At 38.2% G+C, this 17,374-nt stretch overlaps 1 protein-coding gene across 2 annotated transcripts in view; it reads right to left on the bottom strand.

The window, feature by feature from the left end:
• The window catches only part of prkcea (protein kinase C, epsilon a), a 126,507-nt gene that overhangs the window by 54,044 nt on the left and 55,089 nt on the right, over positions 1-17,374 (bottom strand). For both annotated transcript variants that reach the window (XM_055150212.1, XM_055150213.1), the window contains exon 2: positions 9,621-9,684. In XM_055150212.1, the coding sequence (XP_055006187.1) occupies positions 9,621-9,684 (64 nt within the window). The remainder of the gene's footprint in view (positions 1-9,620; positions 9,685-17,374) is intronic.

The raw sequence follows: 17,374 nt of genomic DNA on the forward strand, positions 1-17,374 counted from the left end.
AACATGCGGTGACATCTTCCAGCAGGTTCTGTTCGCGGTAGTAACCCGGCGTTCGATTGTCTTCAGACTCCCACTTGGACCTCGGATTTGACGTCACATCTGATCTTGAAGCGTATTATTATTATGTTTCGCGTGTCCCCTTAGAAACCATAGGGACATTACCTACCACGTTAAATCAAGTATTTCTTAAATATTGGTCTCACCGCAACACCGACTACCAATCCTGTTACTCCTGTGCCACTGTCACTTCACTCTACTGCGCATGTCTCCTGCAGAAAGAGTCTCTGTGCTGCTGCAAGTAGTGAAATATTCAGCTGAAAACGGTAATCGAGCAGCATAAAGAAAGTTTGGAGCGAGTGAGAAACTTGTTAGGGATTGTCGGAAAGCGGGAATGGAGAACACAGCTTCACGGCAACCGGGAGGATGCACCATGCAACTTTCCTGGAAGTCACTGGATGGATCGACAAAGCCTGGATTCAGTGACACAGAAACCATCCTGTCGGGATTCAGAAAGACCGGAATAATTCTAACTAGAACTGATGCTGAGTCTGATGACAGCTACACAGAAGAGGAAGCGACGCTCTGTTTACCTCATGGATCTATGGTTTAATCTCCAGAGGTTCCGCAGAAGTGACACCGAGGATGAAGAATTGAATGGATTTAGTGATTTGGAGTGAGATGGAGAGTTTGGTAAACTTGTTCTGTTCTGTTGTTTATACTATAATTATCTGAAGAACTGTTCATATGTGACGTTAACAGACTGTTGTTCTCTGTTCTATTGTTATTACTAGAACTTGACTTTCAAGATGAAATTTCGGTTCCTGGTCTCTGATTTTATAAAATACATTTCCTCAAAAAAGTGCGACTTATATATGTTCTTTTCTTCTTCATTACGTATTTTTTGGCTGGTGCGACTTATACTCCGGAGAGACATATTGTCCAGAAAATACGGTAGCCTATTTCTTTTCAACATTCAATTGAACCAGCACAATTGGAACAAAATAGTCAATCAAATAATTACAAAAATATTAGAAATTGATACAAAACATGTCTTAACGTTTCTTACACCCACACGCAGATCAAGACAAGGCAACCCAAAAAATATCTCTTCGGGAAGCAGTGTACTAGTCCATGTGCTCTTAAACTTGTTCTGATACTAAAGATCGTTCTAAAACTAATCAGGAAAGGTTCATTTCTGTCCCGTGAATGTGACTTTTTTATTATCAAAACCTGCTCAAATGAATATCTGGTTTTAGTATCGAAAAGTATCTGAGTTTTGATATTTTTGACAGCTCTAGTATGCGTAGTTGTCGCTTCGTTGCTGCTGCCAAAACTCCTTAAGCATTAATATAAACAGTATAGAGTACATGTCTCTACTCTAAAAAAAAAAAAAAGAAAAGAAAAGAAAATGAATCTCCATAAAGTAAACAAAAGTGAGTTCAAGACTGCAGATGGGCAGATTAAACCCAGATTACGGTTTATTTAATTTCCTGAATCTGACAGATGCCTGAGCGGAGAAGTCTTCGTGTTCGACGCCAGCACAGATTGGACAAAAAAAAAGTAGCTAAAAATACCACCTTCGCTTCACTTTCCTCATATTTCTCCCTCTTCGCCGGAGCATTTATTCCTCTCGATTAGCATACATTAGTGGGGCTGAACTCTGCACAGGAAGTTCAAACATGGGCGGCGTGTGGGTCATGAGGTCACCGGTGGAATCGACCAATCGCGGCGGAGCAGTGGGCGGGAAGTTCGGAGCAATGCCGATAATCTATTTTAAGACTGGACTCCTTCACTGCGACAGGAATCACACCGGAGGAAACAATCAAATACAGAGTCTGTTTATGGAAAAGGGCTTTAAGTCTTTATTAAATTAAAGGTTAAAGCATCGGGCGGCGTATTAGAGTCCATTATCGTCTAGAATCAAAAGGACAGGGATAAAACTGGGATAAAATACGACTGAACTGGGTCTTAAATTGTTAGGGTCTAAGTAAGGACTAAACCAGGACTAAACCAGGACTAATCCAGGTCTAAACTAACAGACTAGGGCTATAGCTTAGTACAGTTTAATTAAGACTTGAGTAATTTAAGGACTAAACCAGGGCTAAACCAAGACTAAAACAGGACTAAAACAAGGCTAAAAATGGTCCAAACCAGGTCTAAACTAGGACTAAACTAGGACTAAACCAGGATTAAACCAAGACTAAACCAGGATTTAACCAGGGCTAAAACAGGTCTTAACCAGGACTAAACCAGGGCTAAAAATGGTCTAAACCAGGGCTAAAGCAAGACTAAAGCATGACTAAACCAGGGCTAAACTAGGATTAAACTACGACTAAACCAGGACTAAACTAGGACTAAACCAGGACTAAACCAAGACTAAAACAGGACTAAAACAAGGCTAAAAATGGTCTAAACCAGGACTAAACCAGGGCTAAACCAGAACTAAACCAGGAATAAACCAGGACTAAAACATGAGTAAACCAGAACTAAACCAGGTCTAAACAGAGTCTAAACCAGAACAAACTAAGGTTAACCCAAAACTAAACCAGGCCTTAACCAGGACTGTAGAGCTAAACTAAGACTAAACCAGGTCTAAACCAGAACTAAACCAGGTTCAAACCAGATAAGGCCCTTGTGATGTATAGGCTCTAACAAAACTGCATATATATATATATATATATATATATATATATATATATATATATATATATATATATATATATATATATATATATACACTTTTTTTTTTTTTTCCCCATAGTGGAAAAGAATAATGTTGAATGTTGCTTTTTATTTATTTTCTTGTGATACTGATTATTTTTCCGATGTATTCTGCATCCCTACGACCTAAGTAAAGCCACATTGACCCTGCCTCCTCCTCTTCCTCCTCCTCCTCTTCTTCTTCACAGTGACGGAGCACGCGCTGAGAGAAAAGCTGCCGGCGCTTCTATTTTTATCCAGGTGTGAAGATACGCAGGTGCAAGGAAAGTCTCATATCACAGACTCCCATAAGACCGGACCACAGGACTAAATGGAATGGATCTGTACGGAAGATTTTGATTTAAAATTCCGTAAAAATGACCTGTCAGTGTCCCCAGGTACAAGTGGGACGTGTTCAAATCAAATACAGCTTTTCACTGAACAACTGAACAACTAGTGCTGATTTATTCTTAAAACTTTTTGGAGCTTTCTACCTTCATTAAAACATCCCTGAAGAGGTTTTAGAGTCATCCGTGCATTTTAATCATTTAGTGATCTCTCCCAGGCCCTATTCGAACCCTCCTTACAGCCTTCAACAATTCTCCATAAATCTACAAAAGCACGATATGAAACAACAGAATACAACTTCACAAACCTGATGCAATGTGCCATAGTTTCATTAGTGGGATGTGAGCTGATTGTTTAAGAAAGTGAAAAGGGACTCAGAGCATCGAAAACGAAACAGAAACGAACTAAACATTTTAGTACAGCGGTTTTCAGTAGGTGAGGCCCACCTCCCCTGGGGGGCGCCAAAGAGCCACTGGCACTGAACTAGGACTGAAACAGGTCTAAAACAGGATTAAAACAGGACTAAACCAGGACTGAACTAGGACTAAATGTCGGGACGGGCCCGGAAGTGTGCCCACGTAGACCCTTGGGTGACCGCAGGGGAAAGGACTGACGCTGAGCTCTGCGCCTCACGGGGCTCAACAGAGCTGTCGCCCGATTGCGCTTTGCAGTCACCCTGATCTGCAGGCTTGGGGTTCTCCCTCTCGCTTTCTCAAGTCCTAGTTTAGTCCTGATTTAGATCTGGTTTAGCCCTGGTTTAGTCCTGGTTTAGTCCTGGTTTAGTCCTGGTTTAGTCCTGGTTTAGTCCTGGTGTCCTACTGATGTTCAGTGATGTTAAAAGTCGCCTCAGTTAGTTCTGCATGAAGTTGGAAATTATTTGCTGTTGCAAAAATTGCTTATGAATGCACTTTTTAAAAAAATATTAAAATACAATATTAAATTATCAGTTGTTATTGAAATTCATCATTGCAGGAACACAAAAGATGCATTTACTTCAAAGGCCTGTGTGCGTGAGCTCACATTCATCTAATTTGAAAACCCCTGTTTTAGTACATTATTTTTTAGCAAATATAGCATTTTCAAAACAATAAAAGGTAATTTAAATGGTGATCTAAATATGTGAAGTGTTCGCAGTTATTACCCCATACAAGTGTAATACCACAAACATACTGGACATGATGGCCAAGTTGTTTATTTTATAATTCAGTGTTTTGGTTTTCAAGACGATTATCCAATCAGAAAGCAGAAAGAGCCTCACATGATTCTCTCTTTTGCATTGCCAGTTTCAATGCTGAAATCCAGTAAAATGACTCTCTGTTCTGACTCATCACTACCTAAGCCCAGGTTTTTAATTGTGAAAAAATGTCTTCTCAACATTTTGGCCATTTGTGCAGGAGCAGGAGTTTTTAAGGAATCACAAGTAAGTGCAGAGCAGTGGGCGGGGATAGAGGGTAGGTGAAAGTATATTTTCTGTGCACTTAAGCGTCGATACAAGATGCATAAATCAGTCAAAAAAACTGCTGTGAGTAAGCTTACGATTTAGTTTATTCTGTCTTCTAACTTTTACAGCAAATAAACAACTGTGGTGTGATCCATTTGACAATAGATCTCAAATTTCTGCTATACTGAAACTTTGCAGAATTCCAACCAAGAATTCAAGTAAAAAACACATTTCTTTATGTTGTTTGCAGTGAAATGAATCATGGGATATGTAGTTCCCAATGTTTATAAGCTGTTGCTACTATAAAATCATTAATTTAAGCAAAGGAACTTGTAATTTAACATTTTGTGACCAGTCCACGAAATTATTGTGAGATTTTGACGATACGACATCACAATATTTCGGTTATTGTTACATCCCTACATGATAACTAGACTTTTTCTTGAATTTTCAGACAACTTGATGTGTGCATTGTGTCACTATGGTAACTATGAACATTCCGCAAATAGAGATACACGTATAGGACACTCCCAGCATGATGTCATTGCAAAGCATCAGCGCTGTTACACCACTGCCCTATTTAAAATGAATTGAAAACCACTCCAGCTGTCAGACTTGGTAAACCCTATATGTAACTTTTCTATTTTAATCTATAGTATCTGGGATGTGCACAGTTCGCCTTCCAGGAAACACACGGATTACACACAGACACTACCGGGTCAAGCTTGGGTCAAATTCTGATGATTTAAAGAACAAGAAAAGTGCTTAGAGTCGGACCATGTATCACTGCTAATGTTGGAATAGTAAAGAAGGAATAAGATCTCGCCAGACAAAATTGCCACAAGAAGAAAAATGATGTTTTCTAGGGATTAGGGGTGTGCAGAAATATTGAAATATCGACATATCGTATCGTTTAATGTGATGATACAGTATCGATATCGTGGGCTGCTGTATCGATACATATCTCCAAGAGTATTTTTTTTGGTATATTTTACTAAATTATTTTGTTACAGAGCTACGGCTTTGTTGATTGTTTAGTGGAAGAAAACTTGTTTTATGTGACACATTTGACATTTTCACTGTTTTCATGATTAAAATGTTTGTGTTTCATATGAACTTTGCACAAGAAGTGGTTTAACAAAGACTTTTAGTATCACAGCCATGATTTACACATTATTTATTATTGGATTGTATCGAACTGATTTGAAATATATCGTATTGAATAATATCGAATCGTAAGATCACTGTATCGCGATATGTATCGTATCGGCAACTTCTGAATGATACCCAGCCCTACTAGGGATGTAACGATATCCAAATCTCTCAGTACGATATTATCACGATACCCATCTCACTGTACGATATTTATTGTGATATTTTGGAGAAGATAATATAATTGTAGATAGGTTTCTTTTTGTCATAATCCCAAGAATTCAACTCAAAAACATATTTCTTCATGTTGTTTGCACTGAAATGAATCATGGGATATGTAGTTTCTGATGTTTATAAGCTGTTGCTGCTATAAAACCATGCATTTAAGCAAAGAAACTTGTAATTCGATATATTGTTACAGCCCACGATATTATTTTGAGACTTTTGACGATACGATCACAATATTTTGGTTATTCTTAAATCCCTAATGGTTTCCGTTTGGATTGGACAAGGAAAAGTTAAGTGCCAGTGATTTAAATTTCCTTGAGAGCTGTCGTTTCAAAACACAGTTCTATAATGACAACAAAACCAAATAAATAGAAATGTTGGAACAATTTATTGCAAATGTTTTCAAAACCTCGCCTTGTCTTGTCTTGTTCTCGTGGCTCCAGTCTCATCTCATCTCGTCTTGTGGGAACTGTATCCATAGAGGTGGGACGAGATCATTCCCGTTAATGTTAGAATTGATTTTAAGATTTTATTGTTTGTTTTTAAAGCTTTGATTGGACTGGCTCCACAGTACGTCTTGGACCTCATCCAAATTTACACCCCCGCCTGCGCTCTGAGGTCCAAGGTTCAGCTCCAGCTCGTGGGGCTTAAGACCAGACTTAAAACCAGGTGGGACCGGGACCTTCACTGTGGCTTGAGCCAAACTCTGGAACGTTCTGCCCCCCCCCCATGTCCCAACAGCCCCACAGTGGAGTGTTTTAGGTCTCGTTTTAAAACTCACTTTTATTCTCTGGCTTTTACCACCGCGCGAGTTGTGGTGGTGGTCCTTTGTGTCTTTTATTTATTTTTAATGTATTTTATTGATTTTATTTATTTATTGCCATTCTATTGTTTTATTGTTTTAGGACTAGTATGATTAAATCTGAGCGTTTATTTTATCATCATATTCTGACTGTGAGCGAGGTCGCCTATTCACGGATCTCATCTGTAAATTGGCCGGGTGGCGTCTCCTGCTTGTCTCTATGGAGATTGATAAATTTAATTCCTTACTTTGGAACATTGCAGGCAAAGCAATAACATCTCCATTAGATACAAGCAGCTGACCTTTAAACTTCAATTATGAACACACCAGATTTATATATAAGCAAGGTCATCTACTATTATACTACTACTACTACTACTACTACTACTACTACTACTACTTAGGGCTGGGCGATATGGAGCAAAAAATATATTGCGATATCTGTACAGGAAAAATAACCCCCCAAATCCACTGTAAAATCAAATTCCACAATGTTCATTTAGGAACAAAGTGCTTCTGTGACATTAATAAAATCATCCCTGTATACAAAAATAATACATATTGTCTTGTTCAAAATTTAATTAAAACAACTCAACTCAAGCTCATCTTTGCTTTAACTCTGTTAACCATATGATAACCAGAACCATGAGCTCCTTCAGCAGAGGAAGTTTGGGAGGTTCCTTACAGTACTACTACTACTACTACTACTACTACTACTACTACTACTACTACTACTACTACTACTACTACTACTACTACTACCACTACTACTACTACTACTACTACTACTACTACTACTACTACTACTACCACTACTACTACTACTACTACTACTACTACTACTACTACTACTACCACTACTACTACTACTACTACTACTACTACTACTACTACTACTACTACTACTACTACACTACTACTACTACACTACTACTACTACTACACTACTACTACTACTACTACTACTACTACTACTACTACTACTACTACTACTACTACTACTACTACTACTACTACTACTACTACTACTACTACTACTACTACTACTACTACTACTACTACTACTACTACTACTACTACTACTACTACTACTACTACTACTACTACTACTACTACTACTACTACTACTACACTACTACTACTACTACTACTACTACTACTACTACTACTACTACTACTACTACTACCACTACTACTACTACTACCACTACTACTACTACTACTACTACTACTACTACTACTACTACTACTACTACTACTACTACCACTACTACTACTACTACTACTACTACCTACTACACTACTACTACTACTACTACTACTACTACTACTACTACTACTACTACTACTACTACTACTACTACTACTACTACTACTACTACTACTACTACTACTACTACTACTACTACTACTACTACCTACTACTACTACTACTACTACTACTACTACACTACTACTACTACTACTACTACCTACTACTACTACTACTACTACTACTACTACACTACTACTACTACTACTACTACTACCACTACCTACTACTACTACTACTACTACTACTACTACTACTACTACTACCTACTACTACTACTACTACTACACTACTACTACTACCACTACTACTACACTACTACTACTACTACTACTACTACTACTACTACTACTACTACACTACACTACTACTACTACTACTACTACTACTACTACTACTACTACACACTACTACTACTACTACTACTACTACTACTACTACACTACTACCACTACTACTACTACACTACTACACTACTACTACTACTACTACTACTACTACTACTACTACACTACTACTACTACTACTACTACTACTACTACTACCTACTACTACTACTACTACTACTACTACTACTACTACTACTACTACTACTACTACTACTACTACTACTACTACTACTACTACTACTACTACTACTACTACTACACTACCACTACTACCTACTACTACTACTACTACTACTACTACTACTACTACTACTACTACTACTACTACTACTACCACTACTACTACTACTACTACTACTACTACTACTACTACTACTACTACTACTACTACTACTACTACTACTACTACACTACTACACTACTACCCTACTACCACTACTACTACACTACTACTACACTACCACTACTACACTACCACTACTACCACACTACTACTACCACACTACTACTACTACACTACTACACTACTACTACTACCACTACTACTACCACTACTACCACTACTACTACCTACTACTACTACCACTACTACACTACCACTACTACTACTACTACTACTACTACTACTACTACTACTACTACTACCACTACTACTACCACTACTACTACTACCTACTACACTACCACTACTACTACTACCACTACTACTACTACTACTACTACTACTACTACTACTACACACTACTACTACTATTACCACTACTACTACTACTACTACTACTACAATTGCTTTGAGAGGAATGTTCCACAGTATGGCATTACACTTCTATTACACATTCAATCTTGTATTTATTCAATTACAGGTGTTTTAATTGCAAAAATAAATAACCTAAAAACAGTTATTCTTATAGTAAACAAGCTCACAACTCCAGAGATCTGACCTGTAACTAGGCCTGGTGGCGTCACATGCAGATTGACAAGTTTATATTAATGCCATACAGTGGAACATTCCAGGTAAAGGCTTAAGCAAACAAGCAGTGGGCCGATTCTCCCACAGAATAATTACAGTGTTACAGGGCACATTTTTTAGAAAGAAATGGATTGACGCCATTACTCGCACAAAAGAAACTCAAGTCACTCAAGCTGACGACTGAACAATGAAAATGACCAAACTAAAATGCTTAAAATTCAAAGTTCAAATTGTGCAAACATTTTAGAGTTGTATAATTTGTGTGGTTTTGTTCTTACCTTCAGTGGAGGATCCGGACAAGTCGATGACCACGTAGACTTTTCCTTCAGGTTCCAGGTCGATCTGAGGAGCAGAGGAGAGCGGGTTAAATACACGGTTTATTGGGACCCATGATATATCAGTATCGGCCAATATCGAAAAACTGACGATGTTTGGCACTGATATTTTCCACCCCCGTCTCTGTGCCCATGTGTCATTCCCAGTTTGTCCTCAGTGCTTCAGATTTGTCTTTGAGAACAGATTAATAAATGAAAATGGAAACAGAAGAAAAATAAGGCATAAAATATTAAAGAATAGAGCTGGGTATCATTAAGAATTTGCCGATACGATACAAACCTCAATACATTGCGCTTTCGATTCGATACGATATATTTCAAATCGTTTTGATACGGTTCAACAAAAATAAATGCAAAATCATGGCTGTGATATTAAAAGACCGACGCAGAACTCAGTGCCCGAATCACCCGATTGTGCTTTGTGGACACCCTGCTCCGCGGGCTCAGGGTTCTCCCTCTCTCAAGTCCAAAATTAGTCCTGGTTTAGACCTGATTTAGACCTGGTTTAGTCCTGGTTTATTCCTTGTTTAGACTTAGTTTAGTCCTGGTTTAGTCCTTGTTTAGTACTGGTTTAGACCTAGTTTAGTCCTTGTTTAGAACCTAGTTTAGTCCTGGTTTAGTCCTGGTTTAGTCCTTGTTTAGTACTGGTTTAGACCTAGTTTAGTCCTTGTTTAGAACCTAGTTTAGTCCTGGTTTAGTCCTTGTTTTGTACTGGTTTAGACCTAATTTAGTCCTTGTTTAGAACCTAGTTTAGTCCTGGTTTAGTCCTGGGTTAGTCCTTGTTTAGTCCTTGTTTAGACCTAGTTTAGTCCTGGTTTATTCCTAGTTTAGTCCTTTATTCCTGGTTTAGTCCTGGTTTATTCCTGGTTTAGTCCTGGTTTATTCCTGGTTTAGTCCTTGTTTAAAACTAGTTTAGTCCTTGTTTAGTCCTGATTTAGTCCTGGTTTAGTCCTGGTTTAGTGTTTTAGCACAGTAACAAAATAATTGAGTAAAATATACAAAAAAATACTCCTGATGATATATCGATACATCAGGCCACGATATTGATATTGTATCATCACATTAAACCATATGATATATCAATATTTTGATATTTTTACAACCCCTAAATGCATCTAAATTATTATTATTTTTACAAAAGTCATACATTTGTGACCTTTACCTCAACCTAAAGAGTGGTATTGCATTTCTGTGGGATATTAAATAACAAGAGAGGGAACAAGTTTCAGTTTTGTTTTGTTGTGAGTCCTCTCTCCCCTTGCTCCCTACGCTAAGTCACTCCTCCTTCAGAGCACTGTGTCAACACAATCACAGTTCTGCTTTTGGATATTTATGGGCAATGGCATAATTTTAAACATCAAATTTGTGGATCTTGTTGTATTTCAAAATCAGAATATTGGTGTTAGTAAGTATCAGATATTGAAAACCCATATCAAATAATCTCTACTGATTCTCGTCATTTGAGCTGAGCGCAGGCAGTGGCCTTCTTTGGCAAAAACAAAGCAGCTTCGCTCTGCAACTACTGTTTATCTCATCTCCAGAGCCGCATTCATTAACAGGCCCTTAAACACACTATTATTAACCACTAAAGCACGAGTGCAACGCAGCGCAGCTTTGGGTTCAATACAAGAACAGGCCACAGTACACCAAGGTGAAGAAGCCAGGACTAAACCAGGACTAAACCAGGTCTAAAGCAGGTCTCTAAAAGCAGGTCTGGACTAAAGCAGGTCTGGACTAAACCAGGTCTGAACCAGGACTAAAGCAGGTCTGGACTAAAGCAGGTCTGGACTAAAGCAGGACTGAACCAGGACTAAACCAGGACTAAAGCAGGTCTGGACTAAAGCAGGTCTGGACTAAAGCAGGTCTGGACTGGACTAAAGCAGGTCTGGACTAAAGCAGGACTGAACCAGGACTAAACCAGGACTAAAGACTAAAGCAGGTCTGGACTAAAGCAGGTCTGGACTAAAGCAGGTCTGGACTAAACCAGGTCTGAACCAGGACTAAAGCAGGTCTGGACTAAAGCAGGTCTGGACTAAAGCAGGTCTGGACTAAAGCAGGACTGAACCAGGACTAAAGCAGGTCTGGACTAAAGCAGGTCTGGACTAAAGCAGGACTGAACCAGGACTAAAGCAGGTCTGGACTAAAGCAGGTCTGAGAGCAGGGCCGAACCAGGAATAAAGCAGGACTAAACCAGGACTAAAGCAGGACTAAACCAGGACTAAAGCAGGACTAAATCAGGACTAAACCAGGACTAAAGCAGGACTAAACCAGGACTAAAGCAGGACTAAAGCAAGACTAAACCACGACTAAATCAGGACTAAAGCAGGACTAAATCAGGACTAAAGCAGGTCTGAGTGCAGGGCCAAACCAGGACAGAACCAGGACTAAAGCAGGTTTGAGAGCAGGGCCGAACCAGGACTAAACCAGGACTAAACCAGGACTGAACCAGGACTAAGGCAGGTTTGGACTAAAGCAGGTCTGGACTAATGCAGGTCTGAGAGCAGGGCCGAACTAGGACTAAAGCAGGACTAAAGCAGGACTAAAGCAGGACTGAACCAGGACTAACATAGGTCTGAGTGCAGGGGACCAGGACTAAAGCAGGACTAAAACAGGACTGAACCAGGATTAAGCAGGACTAAAGCAGGACTAAAACAGGACTGAACCAGGACTAAAGCAGGTCTGAGTGCAGGAATGAACCAAGATTGAACCAGGACTAAACCAGGACTGAACCAGGACTGAAGCAGCTCTGTGTGCAGGGCCAAACTAGGACTAAAGCAAGACTAAACCAGGACTGAACAAGAATTAAACCAGGATTAAACCAGAACTAAACCAGGTCTATGTGCAGGGCTAAAGCAGGACTGAACAAAATTTAAACCAGGACTGAACCAGGACTAAACCAGACCAAACCAGGTCTAAAACAACTCAATCTAAATCTGGCCTAAGAAGGACAAACATCTGGACAAAATCAGATCTAAACCAGGAATAAAACAGGACTGAATCTGGATTAAACCAGGTCTAAATCAGGAAGAAACAGGTCTAACCCAGGCCAAAATCAGGATAAATCACAACTAAACTATGACTAACAAAAACTAGGACAGAAAATGAAACTAGGTCTAAATAATAAACCAAACCAGGAGTAAAACAGGACTAAAATGGGACTAAATCACAACTAAACCACTAGTGTTAAGCAATCCTTGAATAAACTTTTGTCACAGCTCAAAAAAGGTCCCCAAAAAATGATAAGGCTGATACAGTTCGCAAAAGTTCACAGTAATTTATAGAATTTGACAGTGTGATTTCACATAAGAATGTAGACACCAATGCGCTGCTCCCCCTTGCTGTTTCTAAACCTGAAGGCGAGGTATTTTCAAAGGAGATGTAGCTTCAGTTTCAGATTGTTGTTGTTGTGGGCAGAGGTGCGAAATCCAAACGCTTCATTTTTAGTCCAGTGAAGAGCCCACAGTTATTTTAGCCAAACTTTTAAATGTTAAGACAAACTTTAAGACACGATCAGCACGAAATGGTCTTGGATTATGTGTTATTAAAAACTCAAATTAATAGAAATTTGTTGTATTTTGTCAAGACATCGAAACATCCACATCTAACCCTTCAGTCTTTGTTTAGGCTTGGTTTAGACCTGGTTTAGATCTAGTTTTGTCCTGGTTTAGTCTTTGTTTAGTCCTGGTTTAGTTGTAGTTTAGACCTGGTTTAGTCCTGGTTTCAATCTGGTTTAGGCCCAGTTTAGCCCTGGTTTAGACCAATTTTTTCTTGGTTTAGTCCTGGTTTAGTCCTGGCTTATTCTTGGTTCAGACCCAGTTTAGTCCTGGTTTAGACCTAGTTTAATCCTGAATTGGTCTTGGTTTAGACCTAGTCTAGTCCTGGTTTAGGCATGGTTTAAACCTGTTTTTTTCTGCTTTAGTCCTGGTTTCGACTGGTTTAGTTCTGATTTAGACCTGGTTTAGTCCTGGTTTAGTCCTGATTTAGATCTGGTTTAGTCCTGGTTTAGACCTGGTTTAGTCCTTGTTTAGACTTGGTTTAATCCTGGTTTAGACCTGGTTTAGACCCAGTTTAGTCCTGGTTTAGTCCTGGTTTAAACCTGTTTTTTTCTGCTTTAGTCCTGGTTTAGTCCTGGTTTTGGTTTAGTCCTGGTTTTTTTAGACCTGGTTTAGTTCCTGGTTTAGACCTGGTTTAGTCCTCGTTTTAGTCCTGGTTTAGTCCTGTTTAGACCTTAGTTTAGTCCTGATTTAGTCCTGGTTTAAACCTGTTTTTTTTTTTTTTTTAGCTTTTAGTCCTGGTTTATAGTCCTGGTTTAGTCCTGGTTTAGACCTGGCTTAGTCTTGTTTTAGACCTGGTTTAGTCCTGCGTTAGACCTGGTTTAGTCCTGGTTTAGACCTGGTTTAGTCTCGTTTTAGATCTGGTTTAGTCCTGCTTTAGACCTAGTTTAGTCCTGGTTAAGACTTGGTTCAGTCCTGATTTAGTCCTGTCCCTAAACTAATATAATGACAACTACATCAATTACAGTTGTGATGATTGGATTGACGAGAGCAGAGTGAGAAAAGAGAGAGAGAGAAAGAGGGTAAGGTGTGAGAGAGTGAGAGAAACGGAGAGAGAGAGAAATAAAAGGTGAGAGAGAAGAGAAGAGAGCGAGTGTGAGAGGAGACAGAGAGAAAGACAGAAAGAGAGAGCGAGTGAGTGCATGGAGAGAAAGAGAGAGGGAGAGAGACCCTTAAATCCTGTTTAAGCCCTGGGACAGATCCGCTTATGCAACAGCACACACACACACACACACACACACACACACAGACACACACACACACACACACACACACTCATGTAAACATCCATGCATACAGCACACAGGGCAAACAGGAGCCATAGTGTCCCTCTGTCCAGCTCAGACGGGTCAAACTCAGTCACGCATCTGCTCACAAACACTCACATCACAACACACTATAGGCAACTTCCTATAATTGGCGCCATTTTGAGGACTTTTCACCGTTCTGTGAAGTTTAAACAGCCCATATTACACTTTTAATCTCTGTTATAATGTTGTTTACTCGTCACAAACAGACCTGGAGTTGTGTTTTGTTTCATTTACACATGTTTAACGCACAAATTCTGCATGTTTAGGGTTTAGAGTTCTTCTCTCTCCACCTTGTGATGTCATAAGGTAATACAGGAAGTGCTCCACTGTGTTTTTAAACTTCATTCACCTTCACTAAAATCCAGAGGCGGCGTTACCATTAGGCAAAAGTAGTCAGCTGCCGAGGGCCCCGCAAACCTGGAGGGGCCCCCCAACCAAACAATTGCCTTTTAAACAATAATCATAAGAAAAAAAATATATATAAAAAATAAATAAATAATAATAATAATAATAATAATATGTAATGGATGTAAACAAAAATGTAGCAAATAAATACATAAAAATAAATAAAACTCCTTTCAGTTCTGGTTATCTAATAGGCGACTGAATTAATAAGACAAGTTTCCAATCCACCATAATTCAAATAAATAGAGATGTGCATGTCTCAAGAACAGAAAAACAGACAATAAATATATATTTAAAAAAAAAAAAAAAACTAAACAAATGGCGCATTATAGTGAGGCCCCCAAATTACTAACTCTGCCACTGCTAGAAACATTTGGATCATTTCAGCCCTGCAATTGCCGATCTCACTGAACTAAAAGTAAAATGTAGCTGTAAACTACAGCTTCATGACATCACAAAGTGGAACAGAGCATTTTGAGTTTTGGAGATATGGACAGATGGGAATCAGCTGGAAAGTCCGGCTGGTTGGAAAGTCCCCCTGAATTGTACCCTTTATGAAACTAAGTTAGTTAATCTATATACATATAAAAAATAATAATAATAAAATGTCATTATATATATCGTACACAGGCAAATTACAATATATCTCAACACATTTGTTCCTACATACAAAAATTATCTGGTCTCAACTGTGTTTCAACTATTCCAGGATTTTGTCTTACATATTTCAATGAATATAATATGAAATCCTAAAAGTGACTCTGAATGATTTTTTAACAAATTCTGTAGTTTCTTGTTCTGCTTTCAAATTATGTTCATGGCAGGTAAAGAAATAATTCATATTTCTTCCCAAATCAACAGTTACAGATGCTGTAACAAGAAAAAATGATTTAAAATAACATTTCATAGTAAACTTCAGCGAGCAAATGAGGATTATATTGATATTATAGATTGAAAAAAATGTGTGCCACTTCGGAAAAATCGATAAAATGACATACGCAAGGCCCAACAACTGGTCTCAGCACATTCACATTTCATTTTATTATGATATAGAAGCTGATTTTCTAACTCAATACATCACAGACTAAAGGCCGGCGAGAATGGGACGTTAAAGCCGAGAGAATGGATCGTTCAAGCTGGGACTTTCAAGCCAGGGGGATGTTCAAGCCACTATTTGGACAGACTAATAATACGGAGTTACTCAAACATGTGTGAATGAAACAAAACACAACTCCAGGTCTGTGTTTGAGGCGGTAACAACATTATAACATGATTTAAATCTCACAAGAGTCAGCGTTGTTTCATACAGGACCTTTAATTTCAGTCAGACTAAAATAGCACTGTACAGTAGCCCAGCACGGACATTTCTGCAAAGCAAATTTGAGCCTCAGTGCGACCGCTGGACATGCAAACACGGGATTTACATATTGAGATTGTTTATAGTGGATCTCCAAAGCACAATTTACATATATTTTAATAAATAGCAATACAGGTTTTCAGTACGGAAATAGAACATGTGGCTGCGAGGGTGGTTTTATTTCTGACACAGGAAATACTACATCAGCTTTACTATTGATTATAAATTGGGAGCTATTCCATTTATTTAGTATTCATGAGTGTACTTTTTGTTGTATTTTAGGGCCTCTTGATTATGGAAAAAATCATTATCAGGATTATTTTGGTCAATATTGAAATCACGATTATTCAAATGATCATTTTTTTAGTTACACGATGCATTTATTCAGCATTTCTCTCTAAAAAAACACTTTGTTATTGATAATTTACGCAAAACTTTCAAACTGAAAATAAATACAGGCTACAAATATGAACCTTTAGAGCAGTTTTGTGATGTATAAAACATAAAATCATACAAAAAATAGACTTTGAACATGAAATAAGGCATAGAAAAACATAAATGTAACCAAAATAAACTATATATCCAGCTGTTCTACAATCTCTATATTAAACAAAATTAAATAAATACACTTATTTCTATTTTTAAAAATCTATTATTATTATTATTATTATTATTTATTTATTTTAATCAGTTTTGTATGTAGTTTTCTCCTTTTTAATAGTTAATTAAAAAGTGAAAGTTACAATACATAACTTTTCTAGTGGAGGATTCGCCACTTGTTTGTTGCCATGGAGATGTCATTTCTTCTTGGAATGTTTCCCAGTATGGCATTAAACCTGTGTGCTTCCATGGAGACAAGTAGGGACAGGTCAGATCAGTGGAGAGGCAATCCTGCTCACAGTAAGAATTATTTTAAACAAGGTATTTTTTTTTGCCATAAAGACAAATGTAACTGAGAAAGACCATTGGCAAAAGTTACATCTCCATGGAAACAAACCGATGGTAGAACTCCCCCGCCACCAGAAAAGTTACACATTGCCTCTTTAAAGTATAAATTATGTAGTTATTATT

Source organism: Boleophthalmus pectinirostris, unplaced genomic scaffold (genome assembly GCF_026225935.1).
Source record: "Boleophthalmus pectinirostris isolate CB_2022bp ecotype Guang Dong unplaced genomic scaffold, ASM2622593v1 HiC_scaffold_14, whole genome shotgun sequence".
In the NCBI taxonomy this organism is placed as follows: Eukaryota; Metazoa; Chordata; class Actinopteri; order Gobiiformes; family Gobiidae; genus Boleophthalmus; species Boleophthalmus pectinirostris.